This window comes from Pinus tabuliformis, chromosome J (genome assembly GCF_031772625.1).
Source record: "Pinus tabuliformis cultivar Carrire ecotype Pingquan chromosome J, CPIR1, whole genome shotgun sequence".
Taxonomy (NCBI): Eukaryota; Viridiplantae; Streptophyta; class Pinopsida; order Pinales; family Pinaceae; genus Pinus; species Pinus tabuliformis.
This window is the reverse complement of record NC_142295.1, coordinates 908,872,262-908,893,172: the sequence shown is the minus strand read 5'-3', so window position 1 is coordinate 908,893,172 and position 20,911 is coordinate 908,872,262. Positions and strand designations below refer to the sequence as shown.

The 20,911-nt window shown below is 37.3% G+C and overlaps 1 protein-coding gene across 1 annotated transcript; it reads right to left on the bottom strand.

Annotated features, from left to right (window-relative positions):
* Positions 1-7,635: 7,635 nt before the first annotated feature.
* LOC149229676 (pentatricopeptide repeat-containing protein At3g22670, mitochondrial-like) lies at positions 7,636-7,989 on the bottom strand. Its single transcript, XM_089381103.1, has one exon. The coding sequence runs from the start codon at positions 7,987-7,989 to the stop codon at positions 7,636-7,638; it is 354 nt and encodes a 117-aa protein (XP_089237229.1).
* Positions 7,990-20,911: the final 12,922 nt, after the last annotated feature.

Sequence of the window (20,911 nt, the reverse complement as noted above, 5' to 3'; positions counted from 1 at the left end):
ATCCTTCAGTGTTACCTGTCATAACATAAACATAGGCATAATACGAGCATATAAATTCATATTCACATGATACTGACCTCATATATTTTTCATGGCTATTCTTCCACTTGATTCCTCGCAAGACCAGGAACCTCTTCATGTCATTTTCCTGCGTAAGAAATCATTCCTCCACAAGAACGATACCTGAAAACCTTGTCAAACAATGACATGGATACATAGATAAATACACATATATAAACATTAGCATAAAGAAATCATGGTCCTGTCAGACAACGACATACATACACACAAACACACATATATATACATGTAAATGTTAGCGTTAATAATCATGATCCATGATGACTCTGTCAAATATGACATACATACACACCTACATGTATACATATACAAACATAAACATAATCATGATCATAACATAATTACCAGATATCAAGGTCAATGGTAATAGAAATTCCTTTATTCATGCAACACATGCGCAACATTAAGAATAGTTGTTCCCAACATAGCCAAGGTATCTGACGCCTCAGATCCATTTGCTTTACCTTTTCTAGTTACCTTTCACATGTCTATGCTGCCACCGTCCCTTTACCATAATGGACCCAACCAGTCCAATTGACTGTCATAGTCTTCCCATCCGTTGTGCTTACTCATGCACAAAGCTTCATCTCAATCTTACATTACTTGTTGGGTACCACAAGACTCTCCCCAAGCTCCATTAATTTCCTCTTTTCCCAACCAATTCCCAAGACTCTCAAAACAATAAAGGAAAGGCCGAGAAGAAAACAAGAAGAAAACCATGGAAAAACAACAATAATACGACACCACAAACAAAGTGGCATGATCATGCACTAGACATAACAAAAATGAAAATCAATCACAACAATTGCAAAAGACCAAAAGCAAAAGATTAACAACAGACACCATGACTCGTTCCCCATGGTTCGCAAGGAAAGCTCGACCTGAACCTTCTTCGAGATTTCATGGTAGCCTCTCTTACCATGCAACTCCCTGCATCATGTTGTCATTAACACATAACTGTTAGTGCATAAATAAACATAACAATACGCTAGTTACCTCATCTTGTTGTGCCAAGCACATTGCTTACAACTGAACACATCCACGCCATCTCTCAAGGGACTCCAATCCTTTGATATATCCACATGTAACTAAAGACTAACTAATATACCTGTCAAGTACATGTTCATGAATATAACACATATCCGCATTATGTCAGACAATATTAAGTTCAAGAAGACTTCCTGTAGGGAAAGAACTCATTCGTTTGGAATTAGGGTTTTCAAAAATAGTTAAAGAATTATTGCCCAATTCCTTTCTTTGACCTTTTCCTTGCTGCAATCGAGGCTTACTATGCGCTGTCACATCACCCAATTGTTAGTTATATAAACACATCAACTATTACCTTGTCACGCTAATGCCAAGCATGTTTCTTGCAACTTCTCACACATGTCAACCACATGTTCCAAATATTGAGACAATAACATCTATCAATTTGAAATAAACCTTTACCAAGACTAACAATCATGTCATAATCTATAGTCAACTCATAGTCATTTGGACATAACGCTACAACTGTCACCTACTACACTCAAGTAAATATCAAGTGTCTCAACACATGTATTAATACAACCATCTTAAAACAAGATCATTGAACACATACTCATATTATGGAATTCATCAAACATTCAACCAACTTGCAAACATACCATGTTACATAAGTCAACTAGACAACGTAATCAAACAGTCAAGCACCAAATATACGACATAAGTAAACTCATACCTTAATATATCTCAAGGGAGGTGATCTTGTCTACACAATGAATCCAGGTTAGCACGATACAACTTCAGAACATATCAACTCAAACATAAATCATGATATCCATAATGGTAACTAATTAACATGTTCACATCATAAGCTCATGAGCATTTGTTGTTCATGCATAACAATCACATATGTATGATCAGTCTAGATTAGTATGACACCATGGTACAAATATGTCGGCTAATACCTGAATATCGTAACCATAACCATCTGCATAGGCCAATCAAACTCAGTGTAATACATATAACATCAAGATATAAATGCTATAACCATAATCATCAAACTAACCATCATTTAACAATAACAAGTTAACATATAAGACACTTCATGAACTACATATAACATAATCATCAGGTTATCTAATATAAAACACCAATAGCAATGCATACAACTACATGTTACTATCACTCTTGACTATCCGACACATGTGCATATAACTACACTAATCAACTAACATCTATCATGAATGTAACCATAACATCAAAATACATGTACATAAACCTAATGCATATAACAATTCTTAACCTACATACTTGCATGCTGAACATACAAACTTGTATGATGATATACTCTTGCATTGAGATCCAATGTTGCAACTTCACTTTGATGATCTGCATCTCCTGCTTTACCTCATTCAACACATTAGCATCATAACAACCAACGACATCATGATGACCTAAATTGCATACAATGACTTCACTAAGCATGTCTGACCTACTATTCATGCATAACTATAACCAAGACCATACATGCATAACAACTGCATATAAACATATAACACATGAGTACGAAACCATATAAACATCATTCTAGCTAGAGTCCAGTTACCAACGCATGACCATATCAACTTCACAAACCATGACCTCATGCATGACAACAACCATTACTCCATTGTAGACATTGCCACATGCAACCATCAACATGCATAAGCAATGCCTAATCAACTACACATACACATAAACGCATGTAGTCAAACATAAGCGATCAATACTTGTAACCAACCTACAAGATTGATACATGTAATCAAACATACAAGAATGCAACCTAACATACAATGATGTAATTAAGCAACATATAACAATATGTAATCATTCATATACTCATGACAATGCATTCCACAAAATCAACATCAAGTTCCTCATGACAACCTTACCACAACCATGATCAACATTATGCAATGCAACAAGCACATGGATTGCAAGTGTAAGAGACACACATGTAACTGACATGCATGCATGACCAACACACACCACCCATCCTATCCGAGAGTTGAACCATGCTCTGGTACCACTCTATAACACCCTCTTCCCACATCCACCCAAGTAACCATACCAACCAGGGTAATGAGACGAGACGCTACTATGATCAGATTGAACATCCTATGTGGCTTTAAGGAAGTAGAATTGCCAAAACATCACACACAATCATCCAACATCATCAACCCAGCCCTTAGGAGACAAGTACGCCACTCAAACAAGCTGTCCTTAGGTCCCATTACTATTCTGGATCTCTTAGGCCATAGTCACTCTCATGCTATGGGCAAGGGAGAGACCAACAATCCAAAGTCGCTCTCACAGGCTTGCATGCCAGCGAGCAGAGAACAAATTTTCTAGTTCTGTGCCAGTGACCAGAGACCAAAATTGCCAGTTCTGTGCGAGTGACCCCGGGAATTAAGCCACCTTTTTAGGCCCAGAGCCCAGGCCACTGCTCAGAATGGAGTGATAGCTTGAAATTAGTAAAATAACAGGGAAATAATGATGCAAAAGCAATAAGCTGAACAAGACTATAACCAGACCCCTACTAGCCATGGTAGACATTTCGTCAAACATATCATCAACATGTAACCTATAGGTGTAAACAACATAACTAAGTGTAGGGATCTCATACTTATTTGAGAATCGCTATGAACCATTGTTACCTCATGCCATTTGTTGCATTATCATCTATTAGGCCATATCAAAAGCGCATCCCGCGTTATTCAATCCTTGTTCCTCATCCTGGCAACACTCTTGGCCTGCGTTCTATACCATTAGGTCTCTGTTGCCTCTGCTCTGCAACTCATGATTTATATATGCACCTCTGGGCTCAAGGTGGGCATTTCTTCCCACATTCTTTCTAAGATATCTGAGCCCCGAGGCTTGGAATGTGGTGTCTTCTGGAAAAATTTATAGTGACAACGCTCCAGCACGTGTATGTAGAGACATTTGTTGTGGAATACATGATTAGAGACATTGGACTGAAATTGAAGTGGAAGATGACAGGAGAGGCAGAATGGATTAATTATTCTTATCATCAACAAATAAATAAAATTGGCTTTTTTTAATATAAAATATGCGCTTAACTCTTTTTAGTAATAATTTATGCAATTTTGCATAAATCTTTATCGTAGCTTCAATCTTATTTCATTTTAGTAGTTTTCATTTTCTTAAGTGTTTAAATTGTAGAAATTTTTAGTTGATTTATAAAGAACTTTTGTTTACTTTAATGAAGTTTTCCACTTTAAATCCTCATATTTTATGATGAACAATTGTCATAATCAATGGTAGTTTATATTGATGGATTCTTCGAGAGTTGTAAATCATTTACAAAAATTATGACTAGTATTGATTGAGGTTTTAATTCAAAACTTTTAGATTTTTATTTTTCTAATGTAACAAGGTTGTTTAGTTTTTGTCATTATTTATCATATTTTTATCAGGAAATAATGCAAAGCATTGGTTTGAAATTATTTTTTTCCATTTGGTTATATATAGAAGGAAATATATGAACGTAGCATGTTTTTACCACATTTAAGATCTATAAGTGCTTGTTTCCAAAAAATTTAATAATGAACAAGGAAATCATAATATAATCTTATAACATATAATATGATGTTAAGAGATCCATAATGTCCATTTATTATAAGTTTGGTCTTTTAATTTTTTAAAGGTTCAAATACTATGTATTAAATTTTGTTAATTGCTAGAGGCACTCTCCAACCTAGTATGCAAGAGATGTTGTCTTGTTCTATGTTATGTAAACGTTTTGACTTAGTCGAAGTCAAAATAAAATAAAATAAAAACAAGACCGCTTAGCTAGAGTTCCTTACCGCTTAGTTTAATAAAATGTTTTAATGCCATGATGTGTTGTATGTACTCTAAGCAATAATAAAATTGTAAAATGAGTTATATGAATATTTATTTAACTTTTTTTATTAATTTTTTTAATATAATTAAACCCTTTTTTTTGTAAATAAAAATTATATATATATATATATATATATATAATTGACATTGAAGAGAACAATAACAAGTTAATAATTATTTATTTATTATTGAATGATGACAATTTTTTTATATAATGCTCATATTATAGTACACATGTCATGTCATTAGAGTATAGATTGATATAATGAGAGTTGCACAAATTGTACACATGTTATTTTTACATATTTTTTTCAAATTTGTATTTTTCAAATTATTTTTTTGTAAATCAAAAAATAAAACCCATAAAAATTGTTTATTCAATACTTTACATCAATGAGAAAATGGATTTTTTGAATTTAATTACAAACCATTTGTGTTTATGGTACATTGTAATTAATATATAATGTTATTTTTCAAAATATTTATATTTATTGTACATAGTAATTAATAATAAAGCACACAAAAGTCAATTCTTGCCATCATTACACAATAAGAGGGGAGATATTTCAACCAATCATGTTCAAGATAAATAGAAATTTTTTTTATTTAAAAATAATAAAATTTAATTTCATAATGTTTAACTTTGGAAAAATTTTAATTTTTTTTAGTAAAAAAAAACTAATAGCAAGTCAATGAAAAACTAATAACACCGTGTTGTAATAGAAACTCTAAGTTGATATTTTTAATCAATTTTTGTTCGGTAGTTAACCTAAACTTGAAATAAAAATAAAAATAACTCTATGTTAAAATAAAAATTCTATGTTATTATTTTTTTAGTTAATTTTTGTTGGGTAGTTAAGGTAAACTTGACTTGCTCAAGTTACCAATGGTTTTTTAGATCAAGGATTATGAGAACCCAAGCTATTGTCCATGGTATTCATGTGGAATATAGCCTATTTAAAGGGTGAAATTAAACGATCCTAGATCTATCTTAACTCCAGATCTACCAAGATCGGAGAGGGATCAAATCTTTCTGCATCTTAAGACATTACTAGCATTTGCACCAGATGTTGCAAAGGAAACACCGTAAGGCATAAATTGAAGAACACAAATACAACACAAGAATACTTTGATAAAGAATAAAAATATATTGAACGCTCAAATCAATCCCCCATTAAGTGGAACCACTTAGTAGACATATATATCAACATTAGGATGATACACAATGATCAAGAAATTTCCCATATACAAACAACACCTTCCACAACAACCTTTTGTCACATCCACATTTTAAAAAATGCCTTGGAACGTGATTGGAATCTCCCATATTGCCTTTTTCATTAGGCAGATAAATCTTCCATATTGCTATTAACTAACTCTGCATAAATGAAGGGGTGCATCATAATAGAAGATCCAAACTCCATGATGACCTCCAGTCAAAAGAAGAACTATAAATCCAGTGCACCATACCAGTTATACCAGAGACATCCATGTTCTCTTCCAGTTAAAGAAGATAGCTGAACAAATTGTACTTCAACCTTTAAATAGGAATAAGTCATACCAACAAGTGCTGCTATCTGGGTGAATGAGTCCCAATGCATGTTCTTCTGATGTGCAACTAATGTAATTGAGCAATACAAGAAGCAGTTCTCAAAAGATTTCCTCCCACACAGACCTTGTTCGGAAATGGCAGATCTAAGTTGTCAAACACACAAATATTGTATAGGAACTAAAATTTGCTCCCTGGTTTGCAGGCTTTCAAAATAGCATTTACTTCTACACCACCTTCTTCCAAATTTAAGCTAATTCAATGGAGAGTGAACTGCTTGACTCATAACAAAAAGCCAGTAATCCTAGGGGACACAGGTTGCACAGGTCAGTTAGAGCAACCTGTCCTGCATGACAGGCAGTTTATTGGATTCCCACTAAAACAATTACTTTCTAAAATTTACTTAGCTGTTTGAAGTGGGCCTACAATTAAGGCCCATTGAAAGTAATTACCATTCAGAATTTCTTCCATGGGCTGTAGAGGGATTGCTAACTAATTAGAGTCATAAAACCTTAATGAAGCAGACAAGACTCCAGATGGTTCATTGAAGCAATAGTTCATTGAAGCAGACCGTCAGGATATACAACATTTGGAATAGGAATCTTGGAGACATAAACGTGGTTGTCAATTACAAATCACCATCAGATGGTTCAAAGCCATTTTGTGATTTTGAATTCTCTCTGTTTTGTTGTGCTTCTACATGGATGTAATAACCACGTGGGATATTATTAATGGCCATTCAGAATCTGTGGGAGTAAAAACTTTTTTATGGTGTTTTGGTTGTATATTAGCCATGTAGCATTAGGTAGAGGTAGACAATTAACAGTTATCTAATATTCTTTTCTTCCCTTCTATAATACTGAAATACCAAAGCTAAAATCTAAAGAGAAAACAAAAAAGCAAATACCTTACCCTTTCCAACTGAAAGCCTGGTCTAGTCTACTTATTTTTGTAAGCCACTAAACTGAATACGAATGGTACATGCATACCAATTGAGGTACCCCAAACAATCAGACCTGCCCACTTTTAGCTCAAATTATTTTTGATGTACCTTAAAGATTATTTTTCCTGAGGATGTTAACTTGAATACCATATCCATCCGGTTAAATTTCATTTCTCTATGTAATAGAATTTTCATTTGAACCATCACGGGAAAGCTTTGTTAATACAGTCTGGGCTTCTTTTATTCTGCCTGCACTATCAAGAGTATCAACCAGAATCTTGCATGACTCTGTGTATGGAGCACATCCTTTAGATGTCGATTGATTAAAGGCTTTCAGAGCTTCATTAACATTGCCTGACCTACAATGTGCACTTATAAATACACTATAAATGTCACTATCTATAATGTAATCCTTGTCAAGCAATAAGCTAACAAGCATATATGCTTCAGGCACCTGCTCCTTTGAACAAAAGCCATTTATCAAGGTACTGTAGGTATTGATCTCAGGTAAGCAATCTTCCTTTAGCATTGCACGCAAAAGCATAGGAATAAGTCATACCAACAAGTGCCGCTATTTGGGTGAATGAGTCCCAATGCATGTTCTTCTGATGTGCAACTAATGTAACTGAGCAATACAAGAAGTAGTTCTCAGAAGATTTCCTCCCACACAGGCCTTGTTCAGAAATGGTAGATCTAAGATGTCAAACACACAAATATTGGATAGGAACTAAAATTTGCTCCCTGGTTTGCAGGCTTTCAAAATAGCATTTTCTTCTACACCACCTTCTTCCAAATTTAAGCTAATTCAATGGAGAGTGAACTGCTTGACTCATAACAAAAAGCCAGTAATCCTAGGGGACACAGGTTGCACAGGTCAATTAGAGCAACCCGTCCTGCATGACAGGCAGTTTATTAGATTCCCACTAAAATAATTACTTTCTAAAATTTACTTAGTTGTTTGAAGTAGGCCTACAATTAAGACCCATCAAAAGTAATTACCATTCAGAATTTCTTCCACGGGCTGTAGAGGGATTGCTAACTAATTAGAGTCATAAAACCTTAATGAAGTAGACAAGGCTCTAGATGGTTCATTGAAGCAATAGTTCATTGAAGCAAACCGTCAGGATATATAACATTTGGAATAGGAATCTTGGAGGCATAAACGTTGTTGTGAATTAAAAATCACCATCAGATGGTTAAAAATCCATTTTGTGATTTTGAATTCTCTCTGTTTTTGCTGCTCTTCTACATGGATGTAATAACCACGTGGGATATTATTAATGGCCATTCGGAATCTATGGGAGTAAAAACATTTTTATGGTGATTTGGTTGTATATTATCCATGTAGCATTGGGTAGAAGGTAGACAATTAACAATTATCTAATATTATTTTCTTCCCTCCTATAATACTGAAATACCAAAGCTGAAATCTAAAGAGAAAACAAAAAAGCAAATACCTTGATCTAGGATTTAGTTTAAAAGACAAAGAAAATAAGACACAAAAATGTTACAATTCAATTTTAAACGAAGAAAATAAGACAAGAAAAAGACATTGCAATTGAATTTACAGGAATGGAGCTATGTCAATGAAATTAAATCCATTAACCTATAGTCAGAGTGATCGAATGCAAAGAGTTCGAAAATAATTTTACTAGAGCCAAATGGTGTGCCCCTAGGCATAAAACTAAAACTGAGATTCCTTTTGTATAAAGATAAGATTGATGACTTAAGGATCCATACCTTCATGTATAAAGTAGGGTGCATCATGGCTGCTCCTGTCATTCTGGGACTTAGAGCCCGAGTGCTTACAAAGAATCATTGTAACTAACTCTGCATAAATGAAGGGCTGCACCATAATAGAAGATCCAAACTCCATGATAACCTCCAGTCAAAAGAAGAACTATAAATCCACTGTACCATACCAGTTATACCAGAGACATCCATATTCTCTTCCAGTTAAAGAAGATAGCTGAACAAACTGTACTTCAACCTTTAAATAGGAATAAGTCATACCAACAAGTGCCGCTATCTGGGTGAATGAGTCCCAATGCATGTTCTTCTGATGTGCAACTAATGTAACTGAGCAATACAAGAAGCAGTTCTCAGAAGATTTCCTCCCACATAGACCTTGTTCAGAAATGGCAGATCTAAGATGTCAAACACACAAATATTGGATAGGAACTAAAATTTGCTCCCTGGTTTGCAGGCTTTCAAAATAGCATTTACTTCTACACCACCTTCTTCCAAATTTCAGCTAATTCAATGGAGAGTGAACTGCTTGACTCATAACAAAAAGCCAGTAATCCTGGAGGACACAGGTTGCACAGGTCAGTTAGAGCAACCCGTCCTGCATGACAGGTAGTTTATTGGATTCCCACTAAAACAATTACTTTCTAAAATTTACTTAGCTGTTTGAAGTAGGCCTACAATTAAGACCCATCGAAAGTAATTAACATTCATAATTTCTTCCAGGGGGTGTAGAGGGATTGCTAACTAATTAGAGTCATAAAACCTTAATGAAGCAGACAAGACTCCCGATGGTTCATTGAAGCAGTAGTTCATTGAAGCAGACTGTCAGGATATACAACATTTGGAATAGGAATCTTGGAGGCATAAATGTGGTTGTGAATTACAAATCACCATCAAATGGTTAAAAATCCATTTTGTGATTTTGATTTCTCTCTGTTTTTGTTGCTCTTCTACATGGATGTAATAACCAAGTGGGATATTATTAATGGCCATTCGGAATTTGTCGAAGTAAAAGCTTTTTTATGGTGATTTGGTTGTATATTAGCCATGTAGCATTGGGTAGAAGGTAGACAATTAACAATTATCTAATATTCTTTTCTTCCCTCCTATAATACTGAAATACCAAAGCTGAAATCTAAAGAGAAAACAAAAAAGCAAATAGCTTACCCTTTCCAACTGAAAGCCTGGTCTAGTCCACTTACTTTTGTAAGCCACTGAGTTGAATACGAATGGTACATGCATACCAATTGAGGTACCCAAAACAATCAGACCTGCTCACTTTTAGCTCAAATTATTTTTGATGTACCTTAAAGATAATTTTTCCTGAGGATGTTAACTTGAATACCATATCCTTTCAGTTAAATTTCATTTCTCTATGTAATAGAATTATCATTTGAACCATGACAGGAAAGCTTTGTTAATACAGTCTGGGCTTCTTTTATTCTGCTTGCACTATGAAGAGTATCAACCAGAATCTTGCATGACTCTGTATCTAGAGCACATCCTTTAGATGTCGATTGATTAAAGGCTTTTAGAGCTTCATTAACATTGCCTGACCTACAATGTGCACTTATAAATACACTATAAATGTCACTATGGTTTGCAAGCTTTCAAAATAGCATTTACTTCTACACCACCTTCTTCCAAATTTTAGCTAATTCAATGGAGAGTGAACTGCTTGACACATAACAAAAATCCAGTAATCCTGGGGGACCCAGGTTGCACAGGTCAGTTAGAGCAACCCGTCCTGCATGACAAGCAGTTTATTGGATTCCCACTAAAACAATTACTTTCTAAAATTTACTTAGCTGTTTGAAGTAGGCCTACAATTAAGACCCATCGAAAGTAATTACTTCCACGGGATGTAGAGGGATTGCTAACTAATTTGAGTCATAAAACCTTAATGAAGTAGACAATACTCCAGATGGTTCATTGAAGCAGACCGTTAGGATATACAACATTTGGAATAGGAATCTTGGAGGCATAAACGTGGTTGTGAATTACAAATCACCATCAGATGGTTAAAAAGCCATTTTGTGATTTTGAATTCTCTCTGTTTTTGCTGCTCTTCTACATGGATGTAATAACCACGTGGGATATTATTAATGGCCATTCGGAATCTGTGGGAGTAAAAACTTTTTTATGGTGATTTGGTTGTATATTAGCCATGTAGCATTGGGTAGAAGGTAGACAATTAACAGTTATCTAATATTCTTTTCTTCCCTCCTATAATACTGAAATACCAAAGCTGAAATCTAAAGAGAAAACAAAAAAGCAAATACCTTACCCTTTCCAACTGAAAGCCTGGTCTAGTCCACTTACTTTTGTAAGCCACTAAACTGAATACGAATGATACATGCATACCAATTGAGGTACCCCAAACAATCAGACCTGCCCACTTTTAGCTCAAATTATTTTTGATGTACCTTAAAGATTATTTTTCCTGAGGATGTTAACTTGAATACCATATCCTTCCGGTTAAATTTCATTTCTCTATGTAATAGAATTTTCATTTGAACCATCACAGGAAAGCTTTGTTAATACAGTCCGGGCTTCTTTTATTCTGCCTGCACTGTGAAGAGTATCAACCAGAATCTTGCATGACTTTGTATCTGGAGCACATCCTTTAGATGTCGATTGATTAAAGGCTTTCAGAGCTTCATTAACATTGCCTGACCTACAATGTGCACTTATAAATACACTATAAATGTCACTATCTACAATGTAATCCTTGTCAAGCAATAAGCTAACAAGCATATATGCTTCAGACACCTGCTGCTTTGAACAAAATCCAATTATCAAGGTACTGCAGGTATTGATCTCAAGTAAGCAATCTTCTTTAAGCATTGCACGCAAAAGCTTCAATGCTTGCAACATCTCGCCTTTCTTAGAAAAGCCCTCAATTAGAGTCCTGTATGTTTCAAGATCAGGCACCCCTCTATTTTTCACCACATCATCAAGGACAGTATTGGCTTCATGCAACATGTCCTCTTTATAGAGGGCATGTAGCACATGTGTATAGATAGCAGTATTAGGTGCATTTCCCATTTTGCACATTCCATCCAGAACTATTTTTGCCTTTGAAGCCTTGCTTTTCTTGCACAACCAACAAATAACAACAGAGCCATTCTCAAGCCCAAGACTAAAACCCTTCTGTGACATCTCATTGAAAATGTGTAGAGCTTTTTCTGCATCTCCTTTTTTGCAGTACCCCATAATCATTGCATTATAGGTGGTGGCATCTGGTGGATGACCTTTACAAAACATTGTCTTCATAAGCTCCTCGGCTTCTGACATTCTCTGCCCATGCCTACAAAGCCCACACAGGACAGTGTTGAAAGCAACAAAATTAGGCATGCAGCCCTTTGTGGGCATTTGATTCAACAGATTTCTAGCCTTATCAATCTCCCCTTCCTCACAAAGAGCACTGATTAGTAAATTGTAAGTTTGAATATTTGGCACAAGTCCTTTTTCAAGGATCTCATCAAAAACCTTAATACTATCATTTACCGTGCCTCTAGTGCAATTCCCAAAGACTATACTCCCATAAGTGATGGCATTTGGACACAATTCCTTCTTCATCATCTCCTTCAAGACCTCCATGGCATCTTCAATCTTCCTGTCTGCACAGAGACCTTTGATAATGGTAATATAAGTCACGACATCAACTTTCCCACCGCTGAGAAGCATTTGAGTCATCATATTCCTAGCCTCCTCAATGTTGCCCGCATTGCAGAGGCCATTGATGACAACATTGAAGGTCAACCCATTGGGCTGACAATCATCCTTTATCATCTGCTCCAAACATCAGCGTCGCTGCACATAGTATTGTTGTCCATTAAGTTAATCCTAGAAGGCGCAATATTTTACACTACCACCATTAATTAATGAATGGTGTATTTTTAATGACTATCCATAAGATCTCGCGGTCTAAAGATCACCCACTATCATTTAATCCCTATTTAGAGAAACATACTATAATTATATTATCAACATCTCACAAGATGCGAGGGAACAAGTCTGAAAATAACATGCCACACATAATAAGCATCTAAGGAGTAATGGCTAAGTGACCAGGTTGTGAGGATGGGAGGAAGCACATCAATTTTGTGGCCTTTCACAGAAGCTTTTGTGTCAGGGAACACAATATCCTCCTCCTCATCCATTGAACTGTCCTCCAACACCCGCATTGGGAATGGCATCAGATGGCCCGACAGATCCTCCACTGTCTCCTCCCGAACAAATGACTCCCAAATTTTCTCGGAGATCCGGCGCACCATTCTCACGCATTCAACACTCTCTGGATGAAGATATTCATGCCGCAGGCCTCCATTCTTATGCGCAAAATGTTCGTACCACAGAGACATTCGGTATCCGAATATCTCCCCTCGAGCTCCGCGACCCTGCTGGTTGATGTGCTCTGGCTGGTAACAGCCCTGGGCTATTTCTGTGTCTCTGGCTTCGTCCATGGATCGCTGGTTCAGGTTGGCTGATCCTATGATAATATATTCATCGTCCACTGCATAGCATAACAGAAAACAACATTTTTCGACATGTGTAAGAGAATTAGGTGAATTCAAAAATATTAAATGTAAATATAGCGGCTCTGTTAGGATAGTTCAAGTACATTTTCGAGATCATAAACTCGAAAAGCCCTGAAACTTTTCGAGTTCCATACCTAAACCAAGAAAATGAAAAACCCTAAGAAACCCTATACCAAGAAAATGACTTAGAGTGCCTACCTATCATGAGCTTAGCATGGACATAGATCATGGTTCTCCTGTGAATCTGCGCATTCCAGTAATTGGTCCCTTCTTTTGGTCTTTCTGGAGGTTCATATTCGCCTGGGAGCTTCACCTCCTGTTCCCCACGCAGAAGAAATTCAAATAATCAGTCAGGCGGTACTCATGGTCCAGGCCCTCCTCCCTGAGTGCTTCGCCGATCATCTTATACATCATGCGCGCGGTGTTCCTGAACCAGTGCAGGATTGCCTGCACAGTATCCCCCTCCGGTATTCCCTCCGGCCACATTGGGGTTAGCACATACACGACGAACCGCTCCCGAGCTCTGATCTTGCTCACTACCTTCAGCGCAATCTCAATCAGTATCAGATGCAGGCATTCGCAGTCCTGATCTCGGTCCCAAGAAGCGCAACTGCCAAAGAAGTGTTTCCCAACCTTCAATTGATGACGTGAAGCCGAAACCAGAAGCGAAGCCAAAACTGTTATGGAGGATCAAATTTGCGCTGGTCAGGCCGTTAGGGAGTTGCAACTACCTCAGCATAATCAAACGACTCAACATGGCTCAATCGTCTAACATATCATCTAATGGTGCAAAGTAATGACACGTAGGCAGAGAGCAAAGTTTATTTCAGAGGGAACACCTTACGGCGTAAATATATTGAGAAGGTTTTCGGCGATAATCAACCTTCTCAATAAACTTGATATGAATCACAAAAGCCTAAATTCAATATTAATATATTTATCATGATACAAAGCAATGCTAAAATATATATGGTAAAATATATACTTTATCTTTGTCCAATAATATAATGTATACTTCATATTTATCCAATAGTATATATTAGATTATGTAAATCATAACATAAACCATGTTATGATGACAAAGCGTGAATTTCGATATTAAACATGTTAATTACTCTATTTTTTAGTTTTTATTGATAAGTTTTACTATGTTGGTCACCTTATATGTCCCATAAGATCTCTTTAGACATTTGATTTTAGGTTCCAAAATTTTTATTTTGAACGTTCTATGCAATTTCAAACCAAGATTCAAGATTTAATAAGTCATTTGTGTGTTATGGTCATTTCATTTTTACCATATAATAAATATGTGAAATTTTTTAACATAATTATGTTATTGAATGTAATTTCTTGATCAAATATTTATTAGTGAAGGGTTAATTTATTATAAGAACATTGTTCTCCACACCCAAAATTTTAAATATAACATTTCTTGACCCATACTCTAAAAACCCAAAACATAAAAAAATAATTTTATAACCGGTAAAAAGAAATCCAAATTCCAACCATGGTCGGGCTCCATACTCATTTCTCTGTCCTCAAGAATTTTGCTTGCATTGCTTCCTTCTTCTCTATTTCTGATAACCTCTCATGGAGAATCTCCGTAGACTTGTTGAAGGAAATCGCCCGATTTCTACAGATTTACAGATGTATTATTTTCATAGATTTGGAGTAGATGCATCTTTGGGCTACTTTGAAGGATGACTTGGGCAAATTATTTGCACCAGAATGAGGCCTTTGATCATTCTTTCAACTGCCTAGATAGATTTACATTGTATTTTATCTATACTTCTACCCGCCTACTACAAATGACTGTAAGAAACTAATACTGTACGCATCAAAAGCTAGTCAATTAATGTACAAAATAGTTAAAAAAAAACCCTTTAACGAATAAATCCTACAGTAAATTCCCAAGATCCATAAAACTTTAAAAACCATTAATTAATTAGGTGGGAGAGTAATGTCATTGTTTTCAGTTGTGTCATTCTAAGTTTTGCAGCAAAATCTAGACAATTAATGTACAAAATAGTTAAAAAAAACCTTTAACGGACTAAATCCTACAGTAAATTCCCAAGATCCATAAAACTTTAAACACCATAAATTAATTAGGTGGGAGAGTAATGTCATTGTTTTCAGTTGTGTCATTCTAAGTTTTGCAGCAAAATCTAGACAATTAATGTACAAAATAGTTTAAAAAAAACCTTTAACGAAATAAATCCTATAGTAAATTCCCAAGATCCATAAAACTTTAAAAACCATAAATTAATCAGGTGGGAGAGTAGTGCCATTGTTTTCAGTTGTGTCATTCTAAGTTTTGCTTCTTCCTCACCTTGTATGTGTAGTCATAATTTCTTTGATGAGAGAGGGATTCTCTATTGATGATGAAACAATTGGGTTTCACATTTTTCTTCCAATTTGCAAATATATTTATCTATTTTGTTGAACCATCATTGCCATGACTATGTCCCAATTTGAAAATTTGTCTATTTTGTTGAACCATGATGTCCATAATTGTCCCTATTCTTTATAGCAAAAAGTTAATGGCCTTGTAGTGGTTGAGAGAGAGAAAGGATGGAAGCTTTATTTATTTGAACTTTATTGTCTTAGTGGTGCATAGGGTTCTTTAATTGTGCTCTCAATCCCATGAGGCCCCCAAGGGTGAGCCACGAGTTAAGGGGAATGAAATGTAAAGAAGGACAAACCATAATGGAGAATGGACTACAAAATGCTTCAAGGGGGAGGCTAATGTAACACACCCAACCCCCTAATGCCATATTAGGTTTGTGGGGCATAATTAGATTAAACCTTCATGGTTTGTTATGAAAATGGGATTATTAAAAATCCTCTTTCCTACACCTCCTCAAACCACAACTTTGACACCACCGTCATCTTCTGCTCGTCGACAACTTCCCAACAATATACATTTCATCTCATTATGATCTCAAGGCATAAAGTTAAGACCATTTGAAGTTTTTCCCCTTTGGGCCACATCATCATCCTTACATGTCCACATGGCTAACATGTGGCTACCCTTGGCCAAGTGTCACCCCTGCATTGGTCCTCATTTCCAACCCACATGTCATACCAGGGCCTTGCCATATCGACAATTTCCATATGTTTGCACTATTCGCTCCTCAGATATGTCGATATATCAGTATAGCCACAACATCAATACACTGGTATATTCATGGTTCCAACCTCCTATATGTTGATATGTTGACATGGGCATAGACCCTATGATATGTTGATATTATAGATCCTCTAATATGCCAATATAGTGTTATTCGAAATGGAATGCCAAAATTCAACAAATTTCGTATAATTGCAAACCTTCACAAAACACTGATAAGTTGATAGGTTGATGTCCAACTTGGCATGCCACCTCATAATTCTTGACACCGAATTGTAGTCTTCCACGTGGTAAAGGTTGACATGTCTAACACATGGCACAACTAATGTGTACATTGGGATATTGGTGAATTTCTAGGATGTAGTCCTCCCATAACCCCAATATGTTGATATTACGGCTCCACGTGCCACGTCAATCACTAACATCCAATCACCACCTAACATGTGGCATGGAATGATGTGTTCCTCGCCATGTGGAATTATTAGTGTGTGCCACATGTCACTCTTACTTGTTTAGTTTGCATGTCAAAAATGCTATATATGAGTGACACGTGTTGTCCACACTGCATTGCCATGTCACCAATCATGATGTCATCCCTCATTTCTCCCGAGTGCCCAATACTCCAGTTTCTCTGATGTTTGAGGTCTTTGTGCCATCACTTGATGTGCATAGTTATAAACATTAATTCCATCAACTAAAAACCTATCTACTGAAGCTACACTATGTAGGAACTTTTCCCATAATGTGCACTTTAAACTCTTCCAAGGGAGGATATGACGATGGTTCCATGGCCCCTTTTCAATTGGCACTAGGTCACGACCCTTGTATTGACCATTGACTAGGGAATAAGGCTAGGGATTATACAAACCCCAAATTTCCAATACTTTTCCCTATCGACAAGGATACCATCCTTGAAGTTTTTAGTCCCCAAATTTCTTTGTCTTTAACTAGGCCAACTTCTTACATACTCATCTTCATCACTTATGCAATAGTGAGGCCGCTTATTGGTTGACCTCAAGTTGCCTATAGGGCCTCGAACTCTCACCAACATACCAATATTTCTTCACAATTATAGTATACATGTTGTAGCAGCTACAACCACCTTCCAGATTTTTGGCCTGCACCCAATTTTGGAGCCTCCCTTGAGAGTTTCACTTGATGGCTGTGTACACTCTGGTTTAATTCATGAGCTTGTGTGAGTCTTCGCACCCACCTTGCTTGATCATTTCACCCAAGTTTTGCATGTTGATGTCAATGTCATGCTTGCAACCATGTTCTGGTTATACTCAAGGTCTTTGCTTTTTGTGTGCTTGTTGTGTTCGATATGAAACATCTGTCGCACTCACAAACAGAGTCACATACACTATCATGCAAACATTGTTACAATCGACCAACGATCAATCAAAAGTGTCGCACTTGTCGCTTACACCGTCGGTTAGTCATGTTGAGCATGCGTGTCTGGATGGTTTGAGTCGTCTCGTCTTCAAGTCATGTAACTGTGTGTTTGCAAGATCAAGTATGCATCTTTCGCTTGTTCACACACTTAGTCACTTTGTTGAGGTTCTGACGACTGGATTCCCCCTCTGATAGCTAGACCATCATACTGTCATCAACTCAATCGTCTGTCACCAAGAACACCGCAGAAGCACCAAGCAAGCCATTTCAAGCTGCGTTGTCCGCAAGCATATCAATCAACCTTCATGCTGGTCAACTGGAGAGTTTGACTCGACAGTCACCCCGGGACTGACTCCCCTCAAAAATTGTGCAGAGGCTGCAAACCTTACCTGCTCCATTGACTGAGAAAATTGCGCAGATAGGCCAGACATACACCAAGTGCTTGTCCCTATCCCCCTTAGGAATTGTACAATTCTTTTAGTCGGTTGACCAGTTGCTCACCCAGAAAACTGCACAGTTTTCATGAGCAAGCCGTCTGCTGCCCAGCAGTCCGCTTAGCTCAGAAAATGTGTAGAGGTGACCAGCAGGACAGCGTCCTAGAATCAGCACAGTTTTTCTTGCCAACATCTCCCGGCAGTATACTGACGGTTCCCTATAAGAATTGCGCAGTTTTTGCTACCAAGCTCCAACAGCTGACTGCCAGTTCCCTCCAGGAATTGCGCAGTTTTTGTTGCCAAGCTCCTGACAGCTGACTACCAGTTCCTCTCAGGAATTGTGTAGTTTTTGCTGCTAGTGACCTAGCAGCTAACTACCAGTTCCCCTCAGCAATTGCGCATTTTTTGCTGTTAAGCTCCCGCTGCCCGCTCATTCCAGAAATTGCACATATTTTGCCTACCCATCCTTTCCGTAGCGTGGACTGTTCCTCTAAAAAATTGTGTAGTTTTTTCCTCCAGCTGAGCCAGACCCTGCAGACAGTCACTATCGATCCGAATTGCCCATCTTCATCAGCTAGTGACTCCTGTACAGTTTTCATCAGTAGTGTCCAGAGCCTCAATCCCACCTCGCAACCTTGTCACCTCTCCAGGTCACCTGCATCCGAAATGATCATGCATCATGGTAGATTAGTAGGTTTATGGATTTGTTGTCGTCTCATCACGAGTGACTACAAACACAGGTACACAAACATATATGGCGCGACAACGGATGGGATGAACAAAGGGAGCACACGCAGAAGGATAGGTTCACCAATGGACGAACAAACAATGCATGCAAAGAGATGTGCTCACGAACATATGATCATGCAAATATGTGTTCGCGGGCGGAAGGATGAGCAAACATGCAAGATATGTTCACGAATAGGCGGACAGATGAACATGCACCTTTCGTGAACGGACGAACCTGTCAAGCTTACCAACATACAAGCAAGGAGTAATGTGCGAATGCAACATCAAGTGAACCAATGATCATCGAAGACTCCGCACACTTTGCTATGTGGAGGTGAAGCTGTGACACACCATGAGGACATCCATCACCCAACAACACTGAAGCTCAACATGCACACCAACAGTAGCCTGAATGCACCAACACTGTCATGTTGAATCATGTCATGAGTCATGTCGTCCACATCTCTACAGTGGATCATACTGTCAATCAATGTAATGTAACGTGGAAGTCCAAGAGACCCACTTGTTGTATGAAGAGTCATGTAAAGTCGAAAAGTCATGGAAGTTAAACAGTCATGAGGGTAGTCGAACAACCACAAGGGTCAGTTTCACCCTTGGCTATAAATACCCCCTCATTTGTACATGCAAAGGACTTTCACCTCAGTTCCTCCCACATAGCCTTGAGAGTTTGTAATATTTTCATTGAGGAGTAAGTAGTGGCTCCAATGCCCCATGCACGGGGTTAGTGATGTATGGTGTAACGATGTGTCTTGGAACTTTCGATTAATACAAAATCTTGCTAAAAGGCCAAGACATTTTCACACATGTATTGTAATTGTTGTAAGACTAATCTTGAACACTTGTAATGCATGTTGCTTTAACATGTGTTTAACACTTGAACTCATTCACTTGTTGTAATACATATATGTTAATGAAAATGTGTTGTATGTGTTATTAACATTGTCTCACCCATGTTGGCTACCCTCCCGGACATTAGAGAGATCTTTCATGCAAAATGGATATAACAATCATTGCACTTGTGCAGACTCATCCGTTGTGTGTTCTACGTGTTATCTTTCCTTGTGTGTTGTGACTACCACATCCGTGTGGACTGCTCCTCTGGAAGCTGTGCATGTCTTGTTGTGTTTTGTGTTCCTAACAAAGTTGAGACTTCCTCCCATTCGACTTGGGACTCACTCTCACCCTCTCCCTCTGCGATGAAAGAACCATTGACACAAGTAGCACTAGCAATCACCAGGCAGGCGAACCTCGCTACTCGAAGACAAAGCACACCACTCTCCTAGGATGACAAGCAAAATCTGAGGCAAATATTTAAGATAATGGCAACTGGGCCATTGTACCAGATGGGACTCCCACACCAAATGGTGTGAGGTCTAGTTGGGACTTCATACTGGGGAGATTCCTTGATGTTGGCGGGTCTAGCACCATCAACATTTTGGCGCTAGAAGG

Coding starts and splice junctions, on each gene's coding strand:
- LOC149229676 (XM_089381103.1), bottom strand. CDS start 7,989: ATGCTAAAGGAAGATTGCTTACCTGAGATCAATACCTACAGTACCTTG.